The 22,752-nt window shown below is 46.2% G+C and overlaps 3 protein-coding genes and 1 long non-coding RNA gene across 4 annotated transcripts; 2 read left to right on the plus strand and 2 right to left on the minus strand.

Moving 5' to 3' along the window:
• Positions 1–224: 224 nt before the first annotated feature.
• On the plus strand, positions 225–3,460 carry LOC117139698 (probable leucine--tRNA ligase, mitochondrial). The gene is made up of 4 exons (XM_033302211.1): positions 225–420; positions 473–2,264; positions 2,320–2,561; positions 2,618–3,460. Exons 1-4 carry the CDS (start codon positions 331–333, stop codon positions 3,101–3,103), a joined length of 2,610 nt encoding a protein of 869 aa, XP_033158102.1. The 5' UTR covers positions 225–330; the 3' UTR covers positions 3,104–3,460.
• On the minus strand, positions 3,456–8,541 carry LOC117139697. The gene is made up of 3 exons (XM_033302210.1): positions 8,044–8,541; positions 6,656–7,723; positions 3,456–6,578 (listed from the first exon to the last, which is right to left on the minus strand). Exons 2-3 carry the CDS (start codon positions 7,464–7,466, stop codon positions 3,493–3,495), a joined length of 3,897 nt encoding a protein of 1,298 aa, XP_033158101.1. The 5' UTR covers positions 7,467–7,723; positions 8,044–8,541; the 3' UTR covers positions 3,456–3,492.
• Positions 7,226–12,233, plus strand: LOC117139703. The gene is made up of 3 exons (XR_004459373.1): positions 7,226–7,306; positions 9,738–10,202; positions 11,121–12,233. It is a non-coding gene; the product is annotated as an uncharacterized LOC117139703 (long non-coding RNA).
• Positions 12,234–12,294: 61 nt separating this feature from the next.
• On the minus strand, positions 12,295–14,552 carry LOC117139702. The gene is made up of 2 exons (XM_033302214.1): positions 14,213–14,552; positions 12,295–12,893 (listed from the first exon to the last, which is right to left on the minus strand). The coding sequence occupies exons 1-2, from the start codon at positions 14,333–14,335 to the stop codon at positions 12,525–12,527; spliced, it is 492 nt and encodes a 163-aa protein (XP_033158105.1). The 5' UTR covers positions 14,336–14,552; the 3' UTR covers positions 12,295–12,524.
• Between the last annotated feature and the right edge of the window lie 8,200 nt (positions 14,553–22,752).

Below are 22,752 nucleotides of genomic sequence, written 5' to 3' on the forward strand. Positions count from 1 at the left end.
GGATTTTTCACAATGCCTCGCCCTGTGAAAAATTACGTGAGTTTTTTTTCGCGAAATTTAAACGGCCTTGCCACCCAGATGAAAATCGATAGCAAAAAAGTCAGTGCTACCATAGTTGCGGCAGATATCAGAATACAGCAATGGGCGAAATGTTGCCAGTCAGTCAGGAATGCTTCCCGCCAAAATTTCTCAGAGCAAATACCATCCAAGTGAGCGATGTGGCAACTCGATGCGGAGAAACAGCTGTTCGACTGTATAGTGCAGTGGGTTCTTGCGATCTTGTTATTCAATAATTGTGAAATGTGCAATTTAATCAATTAAACCGGTATAATGCAAGCACTGAGAAGAACGCGACCTTGGGGAGCTGTCTACTGGAATAGCTGGCGGCGCCTGCTAACCCAAAGCTGCACGGGGAATGAGGTGGGTGGATAATATTTCAGAGAAACCCAATAAGACCTTTGTTAAATTCCAGAACCCAGAGCTAAACAGTGATGTCAAGCACCGGATTGAGGCTCATTGGCGGGAGCAGCTCAGTGGAGGGCAGTTCAATCCTAAAGACTCGCAGGACAAGTACTATGTGCTCTCCATGTTCCCGTATCCCTCCGGCAATCTTCACATGGGCCATGTGCGCGTCTATACCATAGCCGATTCGGTGGCTCGTTTCCAGCGAATGTGCGGTAAGAATGTGTTTCAGCCCATGGGCTGGGATTCCTTTGGGCTGCCCGCCGAGAACGCCGCCAATCAGCGTGGGGTGGAGCCCGCGTCCTGGACGGAGCAGAACATTGCCCAGATGAAGGAACAACTCAAGCGACTGGGTTGCTCCTTTGATTGGAACCATGAACTGTCCACCTGCAGTCCAAAGTACTACAAGTGGACCCAGCATTTGTTCCTTATGCTCCATCGCCATGGATTGGCCTACCAGAACGAGGCTCTTGTTAACTGGGATCCCGTAGACAAGACCGTGCTCGCAGATGAGCAGGTGGACGCCAATGGCTGTTCCTGGCGGTCGGGCGCCAAGGTGGAAAAGAAGCTTTTGAGGCAGTGGTTTATCCGAACGAGTGCGTATGCGAAACAATTGCTCGACGGTTTGGAGGATCCCACGCTTCGCGACTGGAGGGATATTATTAACCTGCAGCGACACTGGATTGGAGAGTGCGATGGATACGCTTTCAACCTGCTCACCTCCGCTTCCGGATTTTTAAGAGTGTGGACTACCCATCCGGAGCACTTAAAAGATCCCCATGCCTTTCTCGTGCTCCGCAGCAATCATCACTTGTCAAAGCTGAAGAGTGCGGACAGCCTAAGCGCGGAGAACCCATTTGCGGGCACCACAATGCCTGTGGTCTTCAGCGACGAAGTGACATTCCCACCAAAGAGCGATGTTTACCTGGCAGCGCCCAGCTTCCGCAGCGAGGACAAAGATTTATGGGATACATATGGACTTGCCTTTACTTCAAATGGCAAGGATGAGGAAACCCTAAGTCCAGCCAACTGGGAAATGTTAAGGAAAGAAGTGCTCCAGGCAGCCACACGCCTTAATGTTGGCGGCTATCGTGTATCCTCAAAGCTAAAGGATTGGTTGATATCACGACAGCGCTATTGGGGCACTCCCATTCCTATTGTACACTGTCAAAAGTGCGGAGCAGTGCCAGTGCCGGAGGAGCAGCTGCCAGTGTCTCTGCCTCCGATGGATTCCCCGAAGGAAGCGTTTCTCTGTGATTGCCCAAAATGCGGTGAAAAGGATGCGCGAAGGGAGACGGATACAATGGATACATTTGTGGACAGCTCTTGGTACTATTTGCGTTACTTGGACGCGCAAAATTCCGAACGCATTTTCGATCCAGCGCTGACCAAGAAGTTTATGCCTGTGGATCTGTACATAGGGGGCAAGGAACATGCCGTGCTCCATCTTTACTACGCCCGCTTTATGAACCAATTCCTGCACAGTTGCGGGCTTTCGCCCACTAGCGAACCCTTTTCCCGGCTGCTAGTCCAGGGCATGGTGATGGGTCGCTCCTTCCGGGTGAAGGGCAGTGGACGTTATGTGCCGGAATCAGAAGTGGAGATTGTGAACGCCAAGAAGAACCAGGCGGTGCTAAAGGAAACCAAAGAGCCCGTGGTCATGACCTGGGAAAAGATGTCTAAGTCGAAGCTGAACGGGGTGGAGCCGAGCGACATGTTTAATGAGTATGGAACGGACACAACAAGACTGATCATACTGGCCGATGTGGCGCCCACATCACACCGCAACTGGTCCAGTGCAAGTGAGTATTAAGTTAAATATGATAGCTCCCATTTGATATATTGTGTATACGACAGCTTTTCCTGGCATCCTCAATTGGCAAAAACGGCTTTGGCTGACCCTGCAGGACTTCCAAGAGGCTCGCGAAGATCAAACTGCCTCGGATGTTGTACCCACCAGTGAAGAGTTCCTGGCTGAGGATGCCAAGCTGTTCGATGCACGAAACTTTTATGTGAAAGGAGCCACCTTTAACTACCGCCATGCACAACAACTCAGTGTGGCAATATCCAAAATGCAGGGGCTGACGAATTCTCTCAGGGTAAGGCTTAAAACTGAAGCAATTTTCTAATCTCAGCTTATGCAAAAATATTTTAGCGCACACCTAAGCATGTCCTGCGACATGGAAAGCAGTTTGAACGTGCGCTGGCTGCCCAGATCATCATGCTCGCACCAATGGCTCCGCACTTTGCCTCCGAACTGTGGTCAAAGTTTGTGGCGATACCAGGCAGGCTGAATCCCGCCAGTCAGGAGTTACAGTGGAGCGAAAATGTGCTGGCTCAGCGCTGGCCAGACATCGATCCCGCCTACAATCTGGATCTTAGCATTAAAGTCAATGGATTTGAGAACTGTGTAATCAAAGTGCAGAGAACGCACCTGGATAAGGTAACGCACAGCGATGCTCTTGACATTGCCTTCAACACCGAATCGGTAACATCGTACCTAATCGACAAGAAAATTCGCACCACCAATTTTGTGCTTTACCCGGGCATCGAGGCTATTCTGAATATCTACGTGGATAAGGCGAAGAAGACGCAAAAGCCGGCGACCACCGATGATGCAGAGGCTCAGCCTCAGGCGTAGGATTTATTTTGAATATGGTTTAACCCTGATGGATAAAGTATCGTGAAAGTGGGTAGTAAAAGTTTGCTTACTACTTTTTATGATATTCTTGCGAGTTGGACCACTCTGATCATAGTGCTTAAGCCGAACGGATTACGGAGGAGAGTGGGTTCAACCCGCCCAAATGCATTTCCGGTGTTGGCCAGAAAGGCGCCATCCTAGATTGGTACTTTTTAATCATGTTTAATGTTAAATATTTATAAAAATTGGACTAGTTGTAAGCAGCTGCTTTACAGGCTTGGTAAATGCCTAGAATCATAGGAATATAATGGTTGCTCTACCTGTGCGCCTCTATCTAAAAGCCAGATCGACTAATAATTTCATAATTTTTCATTTGTTGGAACGGCCTCTCACTTCAACAGCTCGCACATGAGATTCCGCAGGTAGACATCTAGCTGGGCGTAATCCAGCAGCGTATTCCGGACGATATCAAGAAGCATACTTGGCCAAAGAGTTTCCAGCTTGTGCAGCTTCTCCACGGCGTTGCAAGTGTTCTCCAGCAGAAGGGCAAAGTGCTGACGACCTCGATCTCGGACGCTGGGCGCCATGGCAGTGCTTCCCGCTTCCGTCGCTTGATTCAGGTTCATTGAGGTGGAAGTTCCTGCTCCACCACCAGCGTTCTTCTTCCACTGGAGTGCCTCTTTTCCCACCACGAGTCGCAGGGACTTGTTGTCCGGCCGTAGGAGCCACTCTTTAGGAGACAGTTTGCTGGCCGTGCAGGTTTCATCCAGACGCAGTCTCGCCAAAAGCGGTTGCAGCATCACCTCGGGCATGGACCACAGCACCAGGTCAGAGAGTCCAACGTACTTGGCATTCGCAGCCTCCACTTCCGCTTCGGTCACCTCCTGACCATTTAGCTGCTTCAGTCCCCAGTGTGACAGCCTGTAGATGGCGTATGCTCTCCAGGATTCCTTCAGCGTAATGCCATTGCCCTCGGCATCGATCATCAAGCTACTAAGTCCCTGGAGCTCCGCCAATCCATTGAGTTGACCCAAACAAGAGATGTTTGTTTCCCGGAAAACGTAGTGCTCGGCGTGAGGGAATCGCAGCTTAATCCTGCCCAGAACACATACGATGCTGTTGAAGTTAATGTAACTGAAGTTCAGCGTGTGCACGTCATTGGCCTTGGCTGGATTCCACTGCTTATCGATGAAACGAAGGGCTCCCTGGCCGTAGATGTTAAGGTACCTTCCGCATATTTCGATCAGGTAATCGCCACCTTGTTCTCTCTCCCGTTCAGCGGCGCTGGGCTTGGACACTGTAATGGCTGCGTTTGGAGTCGCAGCTGCTCCTGCAGGTGTCGCTGCTGTTGTGGAGCCTCCTGTTCCAGCTGTCGCTCCTGCTGATGATTGGTTGGTACTACTCGTTGTTGCTTTCGTTGGAGTCGCCACCAAGTTTAATCCATTGTTAGTGGCCTTACCTCGACCCGCACTGTTGGAACTGCTGCTGTTACTGGTGCTGCTGCTCACGGTTTGCGCCCGCACCAGACTACCAGCCATGTAACGCTTTGAGGAAGCAGCTGCTCCTCCTCTCTGGTTGATCTGTAAGCCCAATTGTGTGATGGGCGCATGACGGGAACGCGGTTTGCTGCTGGTCGGACGACTTGCATTGGAGGATGCAGTGGCGGGCACAGGCAAGGTGGCAATTATGGTTGTTGATGGTGAAGGCGACGTGGTGCCGGGCACTGGAGTGCCTGGGGCAGCTGGTGGAGTCAAGGTCAGTGCAGGCGGCGAAGGTGAGGATGACACCGGTGCTGGCGGTGTCACTATAGCTACTTCAGGAGATTGGCTTGTAACTGGGACTGGCGATGATGGTGGCTTTTCCTGCAAGCCCACTTTATTGGAGTTTTCATCAATCTGCGGAGTTTGTGGTTTATTTTTAGCGCCGCCGTCCTCATTGTCCGAGCTATAACAACTGGAGCAGGAGTCAACATTGGGTCCTAGACTAGAGGCCTCCGAGGAGACACCATCCTCTTCGTGTGGGTTCCTTAGATCCTTAGCAATAGGCGGCAGTTTAATCAGTGCCTGCAGTTCATCCATCAGTTCCTTGGGCTGCTGCGACTCCTCGGATTCCGTTTCCCCCTCCTCACCAGCGGGACCTTCGTTGGACTCATTGATCTTGGCCAGCTCGCTGGTTAGGCGGCTCTTGGGACGACCCACCACTGTCTGTTGGGAACGCAGAAGCTCCCAGTTGGTCCTGGCATTGGATATAACCTCTTCTCGCCGGATGTTGTGGTAAGCCTCGGAGCTTCCAGGTGCAGCTTGAGCCTGTTCCTTGTGCTGGCGCCAAGCAAGAGCCGCCCGACGCACCTGCTCCGTGATGGGCATCTGACTGAGGGTTTGCAGCAGTGGAAGGTACGAAACCAAGAAGGATACGCAATCGCCGGCGAGAGATACAGGATTGTTTTCGATTGTAACTTCCAGGAGGCGGGTGGCCCTTGCAATACTGGCCATATCATCAACTCTGTGCAAATCGTTGTGGCATAACCAAAGCCTTTCCAGAGCCACCAAGTGCTGGAATCCATTGATCCGCCGGAGCTTGTTCCGCTTGAGGTTCAACTCCCTAAGGCAGCGCAGACCAAGAAAATCCTGCTGATTTATCTGACGAATTTGATTTCCCGCCAGATTCAATGATTTCAGTTGCTGCAGACAGTTGATGCGACTGCCCAGACTGGTGAGTTTATTACCATGCAAATCCAACACTCTTAGCGTATCCTTTAACGAGGACAGGCCACCAATGTCCGTAATCCGGTTCTTGCCCAGCAGTAGCACCGAAAGCGAAGGAAGTCCATCCAGGTTCGCTATTCTCTCTATCTGGTTATCATAGAGATCCAGAAATACCAGCTGCTGAAAGATGATCCCGTAGCTGGCACTTAAGCTCAACTGCTTGTTCTTGATGCTAAGCTGCTCCAAGGCAGAAATGCTGGTCATCACACTGGGAGACTCCTCCTCTTCACCACATCCTCCGCACAGGGAGAGATTGCTATTGTGCAGGGCACTGCCCTCATCGCAACTCTGGAGGAGATTACTGCCGGCTCCACCCGGCACGCCCACTCCTCCGGCTCTGGTTGACTTCAGCATTGCCCTTCGTTGGATGAGCTGTTGCTGATGCTTCATTGCCTGGAGGCTGCTGCTTACAAAGCTCTTGGATTTCTCCAATCCGTAACGCATGCGTAACGCCGGTGGAGGCGTCAGCTGTGCCTGTCCGTAGTTATAGCCTCGCTTGGCCAACTTGGAGCGTCCTGCGGCTGTTCCTCCGTTGATGGCCAATGCCTGAGTTGTCAGTGGACTGCCTGAACCCGGACTACCACCGGACTTGGGCGATAGGCGATGGGAATTGCCGCCTGCATTGGTCATGGCACGGGTAAGTCTGCCTGGATGATGGCCACGCAGGCCAGAGCGTCCTCCTTCCTTGTTTCCATTGCCGTTGCTATATTCTAGAGGAGCAAAAGAATAAAAATCAATTCGAGATCTATGCACTATTCTTAACGTCCTATATTTTCAGGATACAAACCACCCAGCTTATTATTGTTACTCTCCCGTGGCGTGGCGACAGCAGGAGGAGGCACTGGTGGAGGCGGCGGTGTCAGCTCCTTGGGTATGTGGAAAGTGTTGATCAGGTTGTGCTGCAGCGACAGCAGTCGAAGATTGGGCTCCTGCTCGAAGATGGGAATCGCAGTGAGCCCCCTCTTGTCATAGTTAATTCGATCGGGCAGCTCCTCGCGCTCTTTGGGCAATCTCTGGATCCGACAGATGCCATTTGGTTGCGGCGTAACGATGGCTCCACTCACCAGAGTTCCGCCGGTGCTGCCCACCAGGGTATTGGGCGTTACAGCCGCTGTGGCTGGACGACAACTATTGGAGGCCGCCGAGGAGGACGTGGACTTGGAACGCTGTCGCTGGATGCCAACGCCACGTGGTAGATTCCTTTGCTGTTGCTGCTGCTGTTGGCGGATTTGAGCTGCGGCGGCATAGCCTCGCTTCAATTGTTGCTGCTGGCCAACTTGGAGTTCCGATGGCTGTTGGATTTGCTGCTGCTGCGGCACTGGTCGCTTGGGGATGGCGTTGTGGCTTAAGGTGCTATGGGAGCGACCAATAGGACGCCGGCGTAGTCTTTGATTAAAACTAGGAACGAACGGTTCGATTTTCAGCAAAGATGTTTGAGGTAAGTAGTTCTGTTGTTGTTGCAGTTGTTGTTGTTGGGGCTGCGGCGAGGGATTCGCTGCAGCCGGAGTCGCAGCAGGAGCAGGAGCAGGAGCAGGGCAGGCTGCCTCCGGCATGGGCGTCTCATCGTTGAGTATGGAGCGACCGCGGCATTTGGCCATGGAGATCAGCTGGCGGCGCCTGGCATGAGTTGCCGCCGATGTCGCTGGCTTCGTCCTTGGTGGCTCCTGGCCTTGCACCTGGACTGGCACCTGGCCCTGCCCCTGGCCCGTTGCCGTGCGTGTGGCACCTTCCACCTTCGAGTTTCATAATAGTTCGATGCGGGCAAGCGACTCCTGGAGAGCTCCGGACATAGTTACGGGGATTTGTGATGGTCCTTGCGATGATTACACTATTTCCGTTGCATAATCTGCAATCCCTATTAAAATATATATAAACAGACAAAAGTACTAGTAATCATTCGATTCACTTAACGTCGCAATTTGCATTACTTTAAAGGTGAAATGAAACCATCCACAACATTGGAATTTAAAGTTCAACTAATGTTTGCTGAACGTTCAAAATCATAAAAGAATTTCATGATTAATACCAAATACCAAATTGTCTGCATCCTCACAGAATTACAAGAGAACAAACCTCATATGTATAATCCAATGGGCTGTGTTCCATTTTGGGAATTTAAAACCCAAAAAAGGCTATTTAATTACAACTGCCTTGCAGTAATTGAAATTTGCTCACCCAGTTTATGTGTAAATCCCAGAAATGATGAATACCCAGTCCTGGTTATCTAATTTGCAATTGCATTCAGCTCTCTGGTCGACGGATTATGGATTAGTTTGCTTCTTTTTGGGGACACACAAATAGATACAGTGGGAGTGCCTCGAATGGAATTGGGAGCGACTGCTCCACTTGAGCTGCTTTTCCCTTCAGTTCTCGTTGATTTTTGGTGATTTCTTTTGTCGATTGGTGTATTCAGTCTTCTGCGGTACAGAGGTTATAGATATATAGATATATGATAAAAGTATGGTATTTGTGTGCTCCTCGAGTGTTGTTGGTCGCCTCCGTGGCAGCTCTGAGCCAGGATTCGTCGACTCGCTGGCTCGGGCATGTGGGCCCATTTTATTAGTTTGTTTATTCGGGTTATACATTCTCGATTTTGGCCTGGCGCGGTTGCCATAGAACACTTATATGCGGTGCATTTGGAAGACAGTTGCTGTCCCTATTCCGCTCGCTCGCCGTCCCACTCGCACCCGCGTGATTTGCGTTATTAGTTTGTTTATTTAAAGCTCTTTTGGGCCAATTCACCGAGGCCCAAAACAGCCCAGCCAGGCCAGGCCAGGCTAGGCCAGGCCGACTGTCGACCCACCTGGCCAACTGACTGACAGTCGGAAAGGTGGAGCGACAGGCGGCCAGACAACTTGCACGCCCATTCGGCTTGTTGCTGCCACGACTTGCGCTTCTAAACATACCAAAACATTGGATTTCTTGGCAAAATGGCGGTACACCGCACACGAAGGAGTCCATGGGGATTCCCAATCGGAGCCCATAACTTACATGATTATCCGCTAAATGCAGCTAATTTTATGGGAAGGAATTTGTTGTTCTGTGTTTCAGTTCAATTGAAGAACAACAAAAGACTTAAATACGTTTAAATCCACTGATATTTTGTATATACTTCGAACTTAGAAAGAGTTCCCAATATTTTTCAATCGATCGATTGATTGATTTGAATCCTTTTTACCAAAGAATTTTCCATTATTAAAGCTGCATATGAGGTGCTGATCCTTTTTCCAGAAAACTCGCTTAAAGCTCTGGCCACAAAGATTTTCGCACAGCCCAGGAAATTTCCTTTCGTGGTCTGGGCCACACTCTTGCCGGTTTTTCTCGGCTAGCGCCCTCAGCATTCACCTTGGCCGTGTGCAATTGTAGGGAAAGTCGTTTGCATTAAAAACCCATTTCGTGGCTTTTCATAGCTCTTGTTGTTGTTATTATTGCTGCGGCCGGCTGGCTTTGTTGTTGCTGATGGAAACTGTTTTGATTTGCGTATGGCCCCAACTATCCGGCAAGGACAGTGGGGCAGATACAGTGGGCCGGAGCGGGTGGAACACGCACATAATTGCCTGCCATCGTAATGGATTCACGTGCCTGCTGAGCCGCACTCGTTGTTCTGGCCGTAATGTTGTTGCGAAATATGCAAAAGTTAAGCGCCAACCGCAGGCGAGACGGAGAAAGACGGTGAAAGGTGCACTGATGAAAAATGGGCATACTCGGATGTACTAGAAAAGAAAACCCATTATTTGGAAATGCAATTTCCAAGTTGTATAAGTTTTAACAGAAATTTATATTTGATTTATTAATTTATTAGTATTTTACATATATATTTTCCATAATTTACTTTTAAGTAACTGTGCCATTTTTATTTTCTTTTCGAGACTTTATTTCTCCGAGTGCACACACACCTAAGCAATTAAGGAGCAAAAGAGCGAGACGCAAAGAGGGATATTCGTCGCCTGGCAAATTGCCCGCTGTGAGCCGGGCGAGTGCGAAAGAGACGGGCAACTCAATCGAAGACACTGCAACAATTCGAATTTAATTGATGCCAGTCGGCGGCGGCAGCAACAAAAATCGAAGAGTGTGCGTGCGCTGGCATTTATGAGCCGCGCTTCGCCGGAAAGAAAGGCTCCTTTTGCCGCCTGGCGATACGGACAATAACTGAGCCGTTGATTGGCACTGAGACCAGGTGCAAAAGCTTCATTTCCCTCCCTCGGATTTCCACCTGCCATCACACTTGAATCCAGTTATTAGCCTCGTCGCCGGCCGTTGAACTTGTTCGCAGTGGGCAACAAGTGGAGGCGAACTTTTCGCGAAAAGTGTGCGAAAATCCTTCAAAAGTGCAGGTATGCTAAGTTTTTATTTCCCATACAAAAGTTCACCCAACACACGTAGCTTGTGTTAACCCAAATCAATCATACGACATGTTGCCAAAGCTTACGAAAAGTATTGCTCATACGACATACTGGTGTGGCTTAACTTCTTTGATTTCAAATTAAAGCAACCATAACGGAATGGTTTATAGTACGATTATTATTGACTGAAAATGTATTTAACTTATCCTGTATATTGCAACAACTGTAGAGTTAAGCAGCGTTTAACAAGCTATAAATGCAAATCGCTTGAAAATGTAAACAACACTCGTTGAGTACCGATTTCAGGCGCTTTCAAGGTTTATCAAAGCTGTTGCATGCTGCGATTTCTGCTGCACTCGTGGCTTTGTCAACATTGATGTCCTGTCCGTCCCGCTGCGCCGACTGCTATCCAGAGCGCTGTTTACTGATGCTGCGGCCACCAGTGCTTCCACCGCCATTGACGTCCTTGTTGGCCATTAATTTTGCAGGCTTTCGCGCGGCGAAAATGGAAAATGACCACGCTCACTGTCCCGCCGCTGCTCTAGATAAAGAGTGCAGTGGGAATCGGGCAGAGAGCAGCGCTCGATAGTGCAGTGTACAACCTTTGGCCTTTCCTTTGTCCCTGCGACAATCTTCTGCAACGATTTCACTCTTGTTTTCACTGGGATGCACTGGCAGAAAAATATAGGCGGGAATAAATATAGGTCTAAAAACAGAACCCATAGATTCAATAAGTTGCTTATTAAACAGACCAGAGGATTTAGTTAGTTTACCATTGACAATTTACCTAATCGTTATCATTTTAAATGATATTGTTCTAGGTGCATTGTTGCACTTGTGCTCATTATCGCGATTGTTGCTGCTGTCGCTGTGCGGTGGCTGTTGTTATTTACTTTTTAATAATTACAGCGCTCTGCTGCAATTGTCCCTGACCACAGGCCGAATGGGTCAGACGAAGGGGTGGTGTGGGTCAGCGAACATTGGGACATGGGAGAGACAAGGACAGCACACGGGCGGCAAAGATAGCCGGTCGAGTTGATAAATTGCGCGCACAACACAGAGACAAAGAAAACCAGCTTACGGACACCCACACAGAAACGGACACCTCGCTTATTAGGCACAGTCTGAGTCATAACAATATGTTTTACAAAGGCAAATGATATCTATCGTGAAACGTATTTATTTTTATATTCCAATTTCAATGAGTTGTTTTAATGAAAAAGAGGCACATATCATATATAGGTAATCATTTATATTATTTGTAATTTTCGGAAGCTTCAAGTGCTTTACCGTCCACTGTAGATCCCGGGTGCCCATGATAAGCTTGCCAACTGTCCGCCACTTTCGCCCAACCTGCAACCTTACCCACCCACCCAGCATCCCGGCATCCTTGGACTTTTCCCGGCGATGGTCGAGCAATTTAATCAGACAGCAGAGCGCAGAAAAGCTGATAATACCGTTATGAATAATTTACCCACATACGCACACACATTCGCTGATGGGAAGTGAAACGCGTTTTATTATTGTTTCTGGAGCTGTCTCTTTTGGTTTTATTTATAATTAATATAGCTGCGCCAGCGTATAATGTAAAAACATCACATAAAAGCACTTGTTGTTTGCACTTTTGCTTTCGAGCCTTTAAGAAGCTGCGTGTGAAATCGTTTTAATTAGGTGCGGTAACTTGTTGCGGCTGACCAGTGGAAACGGAAACTGCCATTTGGGAGCGGGGAATCCCCGAATGTCACATTCACCTCAGATATTTGCCGCTGTGCCGATGTGCTTTCTGTCAAAATCAATGTGCATCCCAACCGCAAATATCATGAATGCAAGATGTTTGCGGTGGGTACTAATATCGAAATTTAGTCCTCGCAGGCGACCGCAGTAAATGAAACAACCAGAAATGAACATTTATACCACCCAAGTATGTCATTTAATGGGTACCCTGATGTATTTAGTTAGAGAGACGGTTGGGATAATTAAATAATTGGCCTAAAGAAAATATACTTTCAAGTGAAGTCGTTTTATTAATCACACAAGGTTCTTAACTTAGATAGAATATAATATTTAAAATATATTGACACGTCATGCTTCTTCAAATAATATGTGCTTAAGGATGTCAACTTAAAAATTGCAATTAAAGGAGGTTAATGACATCTTAGCGCAGTCTTTCTTAAATATACTATACTAAAATATGTAATAAATCCTTTAATTATTTTGATTGCACTTCGGCTCTTTTGTAATGGCAGATTATAGCTTGGGCTACAATACTTTGTTCACATGCATTTCGGACTAGTTTAAATCTCAGAGATAAGCTCAAACTGTTGGATTAGGATCCTTTAAACGCTCAGCTCGTTTCCCCCTGCTTCTTCTGGAGAACCACAGCAATCTGGAGCGCCTTTGAGCTGTGGCCACATCGGATTCCACATGGATGCAGTTCCTTCCGCCGGACACCTTGACCAACTTCGTATCCAAATCCAGATCGCTGGCATTGAGTATTTGTGCGACATGTGCCTCGTCGATTGTGCCTTTGAAGATGAGGGGATATGGCCACTCGTGGCATATCGTGGGTCCGCTGTAGTCCCTCAGAGCCTCGATCATCCTGTCCAGGCGCCGCATCTCCTCGTGGTCGTCGTTGAATTCGCGCACCTCATCCAGCAGAGCGGCCACATCGGATTCGAGCACCTGCGAGGTGGGGTGGAAATTGGATTAGCGGGAAATCGCTTATTTTGCTCGATTTGCACTGCGGTATCCAATGACACAATGACAGTGACGGCGTTACGGTCACTGATAGCCTTACTTTCCCTCCGGCTGAGCTATCCACCCACCCATTCCGGACCCCCTCATTCGCGCCATTCATTCGGCGATGTTGGCTCGGATTTCAGCTCTAATATCTTTCCAATGGCCTCGTCTCTATTAGTGCCAAATTAGCCAGGCCTAGGAACACGGCCAACTAAGCTCATGTTGGGTGCATGTTTCCAAGGGGCGAACATTGAACCATGACCCAAACACCCTACACCAAAAAAGTAGTTATCAAAAGTTAAAATCAAACGAAGTGCATTCTAAGAAGCTGTAATAAGTATTTTATCCGTTGATCTTTATGTTTCTACGTAATTCAAATGTTAGTTGGGCAATTATTATTGGGTAATCATCTTATGCGGAAATACCTTTATCCTTATTCATCTGGCCATGACTGTGCCATGCATTGCGAACCCGTTCGCTCGCCTATGGCCGAACCGACATTGTCTAATTAGCGGTGCCAGTAATCACTGCTGCCCCCAACTACCCCAACGTCGCACCCCCAACCCTCTCGGACCCGTCCAACATTCTAACATTTCGTTCCCAATAACTGGCTATAATTGCATTAACATGTTCCAAATCGCTGCTGCAGCTGTTAACAGAGTTGCCGGTCGCAAAATGTTGAACAACAGGTGATAGGAGGTGAAATGGCAGTAGAAATGGCGATAACAAATCGAAGGGGCAATAGGGGTTAAGAGATATAGTCGGTCGACTATTATTGAAGAAGTAAGATTTATTAAGAATTTATTTGAATTCGTTAAGAAGAAGCATGTAAAAATGTTGCGTTACTTGTATGAAGATTGCGTATACGACTAGTTGAACACAGTATTTAGTAAAAATAGGATTATTTATTTGCCACTAGCATACTTAATGCGTTTTACAACTTCATTTTTGTATCCAAATAATAGAGCTATTTTTAGAGTGAAAGCCAAAGTGAACAGAAATTGTTTGTGAAAGCACAGATAACATTTTGAAAGTGATGGAGCGATAACAAAAGTGGCACAAAGGCCAGATAAGAAGGAGATTATACGGACAGAGGCACAGTTGCACAAATAACAGATATAGAATCTGTCAGTGTGATTGCAGCACTTTCAACCAGCAACAAAAAAGAAAACTCTGCGGCCAAGTGGATTACGTTTGTGTGGTAAAAACAATTTGGAGAGGGATTGCAGAGCCGAAAGGGATGAGGTTCGTCGATCAATTACCAAAAACTCAATATGCAGATTAATAACACATTTTAGCACTTGACGAACACGACCGCGCAAACTTTCCACGCTGCGGAGCAGTTGCCTCCGCCGCTGCACCGCCGCACTAATTGGCTCCGTCATCGCGGCATCTGTGATGCCCTGAATGTTTTATTTTTTGATTGCCCACCGCCGGCGACACTTGTCCAATTTTCGGTTCGTTTTTTGGACTTTTACATAGAGCACTAATTCGTGTTTGCTGTTTTCCTTTTATTTATTTTCTGTAGTTTTTCGTTTGCCGCCTTTGTTTTGCTCTATATATTGCCGCGGAATTCCGCTCGCGAACAGCGCTCGCCGTTGACTGAAGCCTCTTCTTTCAATGAGTAAATTGTTTACGTGCGTCAATCAGCCGGCCACTTGAGTGTGTGAGTACGGCTGTATGGGCACACACTTAACCAACCAATACACACACTTGCAGTGCAGTGAACAATTGCTGCAGTTCCACTTCTCATAGCCACTCAAAAACATCTCAAAATCGGCGGCAACAACCCCGGATCATGCACCACGGACCACGTACCAGGGTTCGAAGCCCGGGGTTTGGTGTCCGTACGTTGTGTCCGCTGTGTCCGTTGTATGGGGTCTCATGGGTTTCGAGGTGCGTGGTACCAATAGAAAAACGAAATATCACCACTATATTTATTCGAAGAAACAGATATTTTGAAGACAAATGCATTTATTTGTGTCTTTGACATTGGAATTATTTGTTTTTAGTTTTTGGATTGAAATAGACATAAAATATAAAACGGAGCGAAGTTGGTAAAACCTTGGAACCAAGGCATTTAAGATTTATGAGGCATCCTAGTGGCAGGCAAAGCTATTCAACAAGCGTTCTTTCCCCTATTTTTTCCATCGTAATAGTATGCAACACTTGCCATTCCAATGCAGCCAAGAAGTATGCAACACTTCCCGTATTCACATGCAAGCCGCAATGATTTTAGAGCTGCTCGTTGACTTGGCTTTAATCGTGCTTTTCTTTGGCCCAGCTTCATTCCCATCACCATCCCTACCCAAGTTCCCTTCCACAACCCATTCTGCTGAAAGCCAAACAAGCATCAGCTGTTAGCCATTAAAATTTTAATTTTGTGCACCATTTGCCACCATCTTGGCCCACTGGGCACCGATTCCATCTCGGCAACGTCATAGCCATCGCCATCGCCATTGCCATAGCAATCCCGTCCAAAGCCCTTGGCTTGAGCGATTATGTTGATGGCCAAGTCGAGGCTGCTCACCTGCAAGGGCCACGCCCTCCTCGCCGCCGCTCCTCCGCCTCCTTCTTGTCGATAATACGCTCAATTCAATTTGCATATTCAGTTGTCCAATGAAGCGCACACCACACAGAAGCGTTGCGTTCCGCCGTCCTTCCAGCTTCCAATTCAATCCCTGCCCCGACCGGTGGCACGACCAAGCAAATGGTCTCTTTCTGAGCCATCCCGGTTGTTGGCCACTTGAAAGCGCCCAAAATGTGCCGCTGACAGCGGCGCACGCATGAGCTACCTGAACTGCTCCAGAGCAGCTCGAGCACTGCAAGAAAATGCTGATAAAATACTAGTAATAGTAATCGTTTTTCTAGAATATTTTATTGAGTTTTAACACCTTTAGATACCATAAGCTTATGTGGTGCATATTATATTCTATTGAACTAAACTATTACAGGATACATTTTTCGCAGTGCACTTCGAGCTCCCAGAACCAGATCCTGCTCCGTGAATCCTTCTATCCTCGAGTCGTCCTCACCTGCTGTTAGTCCATTACGTTAGCAATTTAACTTGCGCCACGTAAACATGATTATCATCTTAAGTGCAGTGTGTGCGGGCGGTGCAATGTGCGTGCAGCGGGTGGGAAAACTTCGAAGCCAACTGCGGACTGTAAGCTCGTTGGCTCGCTGTTTAACAACTTTCAATCTGCTTAAAACTGCAATTAATTTAAACGGTTTCTTTTTTGCCCCATTATAGCCGAAAACAGTGTTCTCGGACCACCGCCACCCAATCGCAATCCGGATTTCAATCCGGTTAGAGTGCTCCCGTCCTAATTGAGCTTGTCAGAATCAGCCACCAGGCAGACAGAGCGTGTTTTGGCCGGGACACCTGTGAGGGATTCAGCTCCCAGGCGACACAGGTGTTTCGTCCAGACCTTGGATGTGGATTCTGTCCTGGTCACCAGCACGTGGTGGGTGTGGCGCTGTCTAGTGGTGATGCTGATCCTGACGAAGCAGATTGCAGCTGATTGAACCGCATGAGGAGTCGACCACGTCCACATCACGCATATCCCTCTTTGCAGTTGCGACAAAATTGCAACAGCCGCTTGATTAATTTGGGGGCGGATCCGAGTTATATCTTGTGGGCGTGGCTCCAACGCAACGCCAGTTTAGGGCACCGCTGTGATGGGTATTTAAAGGGTATTAAGTCATAAAGGGTTCATTTGACCGACCGAAATTATTAGTCTTTTCAAAAAGTGGTGAAAAATTACGCAAAACTATGTTTCTTCTGCTGCTATAGCTATAGTTTATATTGTTACGCGAGTGTATTCACCAGCCGACCAATTTTAGTAACCCTTTTTATCACTCTCACTTGTTTTACCACTTGACAGGGTAAATACGAAGCCGAAAAACAAGGACCAAAGTCCATCAGACAGACGGTGAAAAAAGGAGAAAGCTCACTCACGACTACAACTGCATTTATGCAAATATTAATATAGATATACTCACAAACACACACACACAGACACTTTCGGGGCAGATAGACAGTCAGACAGAAAGAGAGGGCATCACAAAGTACCGTTGACAAACCCATTATCAGGAAAATAAACCGGAGATTAACTTGGCAAAATGTCTGCAGACGTCAAAAAAATCCAGAGTGGCCAGCAAGTGCGAGCGAGAGGGCAGCATTTGGATAACCACCACATGCTGAATAAAATATGAGCACACACACACATACACATGCACAGATGAAAATGGAGCGAAAGAGACGGCGAGAGGATGCAGACACACGCATTTGGTCCTGCAAAAGTGACACATGAGCGTAATAACAGCTAAGACCTTGCTAAGCATCCGGCAGTCAACAACCACTTGCTGGATGCCCATCCCATGCACATCCACATCCTCATCCTCATCCTGACCTCGTCCTGGTCGAGCGCGTAGCATCCCCTCCTGGTTTTCGGGCCGCCGCTGCACTCAGCGTGATTACAAATTATAACGTCTGAGCAATCGCCGCCAGTTCTGCAACTGTGTGAGTGTGTGCATAAAGGGGCGGTCCCAGTTACCGCCCATAGGAAATATAACTCCTCAACTTTTGTCAGCCATACTGAGGGAAAATGGAAAGCAAAGTTGCCGAGGATAAAAAGTAAGGGAACATCGAATTAAATTAAGAGAACTATAATTATTTTACATTTATCAGCAATACTTTTCGACACGTTAAAAAGTAATTTATAATAATCTATATTTATAATCTATAATCTGAAAAGGGTATTTTTGTATATTATGAACGTTATATCTTCTGTTTGTCTTATCAATGTCAATATATCTTGGAAATTATTGAATGAATCAAAACTTTTGATTTTTGAAATAACAAACTTATAAAATTTAATTAGTTGCATAAATTTCTACAAATGGTTGAATGTATTTTTCTAGTGTATCTCGATTAAGCTGCCGGCTGCGTTTTTGCCTTTGGGTTGAGCGTTGGTTGGCAAACGGTTAACGAATTTGTTGCACGCACCGCTCGCCAGATTTCCCTTCGTCCTACGTCCTGATCCGTCGCGTGCCCGTTGGTGGTTGGCCAGACAGGATGCCCGGGCTGCTAACCTTGCCCCTGGTTGGTCCTGCCATCCCCTGCTCCTGGAGCATTGCAACCCCGCTCCATCATCCCCTGCAGGCAGCCGCATCCGCTTCCCCTGGCCGCTGCTTAGATAATTCCGTTAGCTTGCAGTGCTTTCGCTGTTGTCCTAATAACTTAATTATGTATTTGCCAGCAAAGTGCTCTAAGCGTTTTTTGTGCAGCATTTAAAATGGCGTCTGCAACCCCCGGAAGGGAAAACCTGGGAGCTGGACGGGGGCCACATGGGTCATCCGTCTGGCAGCGGCTTTTCACTCTAAGCCCAAGAGCACTCTGCGAATTGGGGGCAGAAGTCAAGGTGAACAAGTGTGTGTTTTCAACATCTCTAGAGCTTTTAAAACAATGGTATAATTGTGTGAAACTATGGTATGCAGTTTCTTTTTAAAATCTGTTCTGCCTTAAAGATACATGTATTATTTGTCACATTTTTATACTTGTTTTTTGAGAAAAGATTTATTTTAGCAGCATATTTTAAGCTATATATTCATGCCAGTACTTGTATTTAATTCTCTAGGGTATACTGCATCATAAAATGTTTTTACCTCTCACATAGGTAGTTACTCCAAATTGTTGGGGCACTCAAATGCTTAGACCCGCTTGCCCCCAATTTGAATAATAATAAGAGGAACTATTTCGGGCAGCAATTGAGCAAGCTTTTCGCTATCAGGACATGATGTCCTGGCTCTACAACTTACTTTTACTACTCCACTAGTTTTATGACCACTTTCGCTCGGAATCGCGGGAGTGGATGGGAGGAGGGGGTGGCACGTGGCAGAGTGCGCGATTTTTCAAGGCGCAAGGTCAAGCCGATGTAACCCATTGTGGCCCACGCACATCCTGCCGCCGAACACAGACCTAAATCCTTTTTGATTAAATTCAATGGTTTATATCCAATATCCCCCCCGAACATTTTATATGTCTTTGAAACGCATTTTTCTCGTCAGAATCCCTTCTTTTTTTTGTTGCTATTCTGGTTGAAACACGAACACACACACACACAAAACACACCCACTCACACACGGAGACATAAAACAAAATGGAGACAGGCGACCGGAGGAGAAAATAGATTGAAGTGTAATCATGGTTTTGAACTGCTCCTCGGTCATACATTTAATCTGAGCCAACGTAGCAGACACAAAATGGCCAAAAACGGCCAACGAAATGGGAGAGAAAGTGAGCGTTTGGACTGCTTTTCCTGCTTTTTGGGTACACTGGAAACCAAAAACTCAGGGAGTCACATAAATCTATAAGTTCATTTAAAGGTATGCTGCGAAAGGCTGTCAATCAAACTTCTATTGGTATGAAAACTATCTTATAGATTATAAATCCATAGGATTTCGATGTCAAAATTTACGATTTATTTTTCAGTATCCATTTTGACCAATTTTTCGAAGTGTGACTAGTCACATATATAAAACAAAAGACATTGTAATTGGAGGGTATTGGAATGGGCAACGGGACGAAGAAAAGTTCGAGGGCTCGTGCGGTGATGCTTATTCCGCCTGACTGATTGGTGGCTCCTTTGTCTCTGCTCCCTGCTCCCTGCTCCGGATGTCTCTGCTTTTGTGCCCCCATATCCACATTGTGCTCCATCTTCGGGGCTCAGTCTCCTTATTCTTCGAGTGTTATCTAAGTTTGTTTGAATAAACTTAAGCGAATGTTTTGTAAGAAGATTTCCTTTATTGCCAGAGAGTGACTTGGCTTTGGTTGACAACCACATATGGCTAACTAGCTGGATGACAGAGGGGCAGGGGGGCAATAAGCCGGGAACTGCAGTTCGGTAGAATTTCCCCCATTGAAGACTTCTCAAGTTCGCTTTGCATTTCGTGTGTGTCGAATATCTATCTGTTTGGGTTGAGTGCTTTTTCGCCTTGCGATTGCCCCAATATCGATTCAGTTCAATTCGTTTCGGTGCTCTTTAATTCCACCTTAAGCCAATTTAACAACAACGGCACTTGACCCGCCCCCATCAGTGTATCATAATAAAAGCTATAATTTCAGCAATCTAGAAATACCGGACACAAGCAAACAATGGCTTAGTGTGACTCGGTTCGATTTTGAAATAATACTTAATGACCGTAAAATTATACGGTACAGCCAAGTGTCCTTTGGATGTGGATCCTTCTGCTTTTGTCGGCCCACAATCGGAGCTTATGACCGTAGAGAGTAGCTGCCATAATCGTTCTGCGGTTTGATGTTTGCCTTCCCAAAGATGATTGCGAATAATAATACGGTGCGTTTCATTGGAGTAGAACAATTGGGGGCTGTGCATTCACTTAAATGCTAAGCTAAAGCAATTTTCTAAGCCCTAAACCCTTATTGGAATACCAAATTGTATAGAAATAAAACACTATAAATTTATTTGTTCAATCAGCCATTCTCATATAGCTCACATATTTTTCCTGTGTGACAGAATAAACTGCAATCTTGTAACCGAAAAGCAATTATTTTGATTAGCTTTAGCCAAAATCCTAACAATAAACCTTGAAAGTGTAGCAAGCCCTTTCCCTTATTATTTATGCACAACGCTACATCAATTCATTAAGGATGTACAAATAATTTTCAATTTGCCCAAGCTTCGAGCAGAGCTCTTGAGTCGCAACATAAGCTCACCCGGAGTGATTGAATATTCCACACCAATTTTATATCAATTCCATCTTATTTTGTTGACCCCAAGCAGTTGGCCCCTGTCCATCCATCATTTTCACCGGCCATCCAGGGGAAACTTGAAGTATGTGGCCAGTATGTGATATGTGTCTATATCATTGTCTCAACCTTTGTCGGCGGTGTCGATGTTTTCGTGGGCGTGTGGAGAACTTTCAACACGGAACAGACTCTTAAAATGGCCATAAAGCAAATTGTGAAAAATTATTGTGTGAATAAAATTTAATGACATGTCAAAAAGGATATCCGGCATACGTTGCTCCGTTTCTTTCACTCCTTCCATGTTCTTGTTGTTGCTGCTTGTGGCTGGCTGCTTGTGTTGCCGTGTTGACGAGCTGGACAAATGGCCAAGGTCCTGTGGCCATCAGATCCTCGTGGGCGGACGTGTAATGTCCTTTAAGTCCTGACAATTTTAGTCTAGTTGCCGGCGTATTTGTATTTACTTCTTTGTGTCCGAGGCCAACACATAATCAAGCGCAACTTTATTATTTTGTCCAACAACTACGGTCTGTCTCGGGGTTATTTTTATGCCCAGCTCAGACGGGCTCCACATATACATATACATAGTATAGCCGTATATAGCTAGCTGTCTGTTGTGCGGTCTTTATGCCCGTCATCATTATGTTCTTGCTTTGGCTCCGCCATATCCTATTTGCCAGTTGCCATGTTCCATTCTCCATGCTCCAAGTTCCCTGTTCCAGGCTGCACATTTTATAGTTTTCAAAAGTCACAAAAATGTCAATTGCTTGTCTTGCCTTCTCCTCCTTGGCCACCGAAATGGCATTGAATAAATTATATTGTGGTCATAAAGTTGCTGCACCATGTTTACCACACAGATAGATATGGCCATGTCCATGTTCATGTCGACGTCCCTGCACCGGAAGAAAAGGGACTCCATTGAATGCAAAGATTATTCATTTTAAATTTTGTGGACATATTCATACTTACCAATTTCGTCCTAATAATATTCCATAAGTTTTATAGTAGTAGTATATATTACGAAACGATAAATCAAACTTGTTAGTACTATAAAACCAGATTTTAGGTTCTCTGTGTAGCTGATGTCATTATCTTGGTATCTTGAAATTTTATCCGGGGCTTTAGAATCGTTATATATGCATGTAGCTGAAAGGGGGAGCCGAGCTAATCAGCGACAGGAATTGATTTTGGAACTCGACAGTTGTTGGATCAACAAATTACACCCACTTCAATAATGAGAGGCCATTAAGTGATAAATTATGGCGGAGCATGTGACCGGGGACTTTTTGAATTTTAATCAAGCTAAAATTTGAGGCAGTTGCCATCGGGTCAGGGTCGAAAGCCATAATTTCACTTTCATTACTGTCGCTGCTCCTTGGAATGTCCTGTTAATGTGCCATGCTCGAGTGGAGCATAAATCTATTTATGCGGTCCTCCACAGTTTTCGCTCCGGCTTGAACCCTTGGTAATTGAAAATATTTGAAATAATTCATAAAATTTTTATGTGATTTCTCCCCCGAAAAGCGAAACTATATCGGCAGAGTGGGGCATGTCTCGACTTATCAGATCGTATAATTTAGCGCAGATAATTGTTTTAATGATGTCATAATTTCGCCTTGATGGCGTGCTTACAAAATGGCTTCAACTGATTTATGCTCCACTCCGATTCGAATGCCCATTCCTCACACGAGTGGAGGCGTTTGCCTGGGGGCTTGTGCACTTGTAGATACCGCAGATAGTGCCATACGTAACCAGTTTGCCGCTCAACAAAAGAGTAAATAACGGCATTGCATGATTTATGTGGAAATACATAACGCAACTAAACGAAATGCAGTTGCAGAAAAATGTCTCAGTTCTCATTCGCATATATCAAATGAATTTTAAGTTTCTTATATTTTAAACATATATGTATGTTAATTCATATATTTCTTAGTTTTTGTTGGAAAATCGTACCATATTCAATATTTATTTCTTTGAAATCGAACTTGAAAATTGTAAAAGAAATCTTTCCTGTGTAGTATCCACACCTGC

The sequence above is a fragment of the Drosophila mauritiana genome, chromosome 3L, assembly GCF_004382145.1.
Source record: "Drosophila mauritiana strain mau12 chromosome 3L, ASM438214v1, whole genome shotgun sequence".
In the NCBI taxonomy this organism is placed as follows: Eukaryota; Metazoa; Arthropoda; class Insecta; order Diptera; family Drosophilidae; genus Drosophila; species Drosophila mauritiana.

Coding starts and splice junctions, on each gene's coding strand:
- LOC117139697 (XM_033302210.1), bottom strand. CDS start 7,466: ATGGCCAAATGCCGCGGTCGCTCCATACTCAACGATGAGACGCCCATG. Junction 6,579..6,655: donor TAACAATAATAAGCTGGGTG/GTTTGTATCCTG, acceptor TTGCTCCTCTAG/AATATAGCAACGGCAATGGA.
- LOC117139698 (XM_033302211.1), top strand. CDS start 331: ATGCAAGCACTGAGAAGAACGCGACCTTGGGGAGCTGTCTACTGGAAT. Junction 421..472: donor AAAGCTGCACGGGGAATGAG/GTGGGTGGATAA, acceptor GTTAAATTCCAG/AACCCAGAGCTAAACAGTGA. Junction 2,562..2,617: donor GGCTGACGAATTCTCTCAGG/GTAAGGCTTAAA, acceptor AAAATATTTTAG/CGCACACCTAAGCATGTCCT.
- LOC117139702 (XM_033302214.1), bottom strand. CDS start 14,335: ATGACGGAGCCAATTAGTGCGGCGGTGCAGCGGCGGAGGCAACTGCTC. Junction 12,894..14,212: donor ATCTGCATATTGAGTTTTTG/GTAATTGATCGA, acceptor CCCACCTCGCAG/GTGCTCGAATCCGATGTGGC.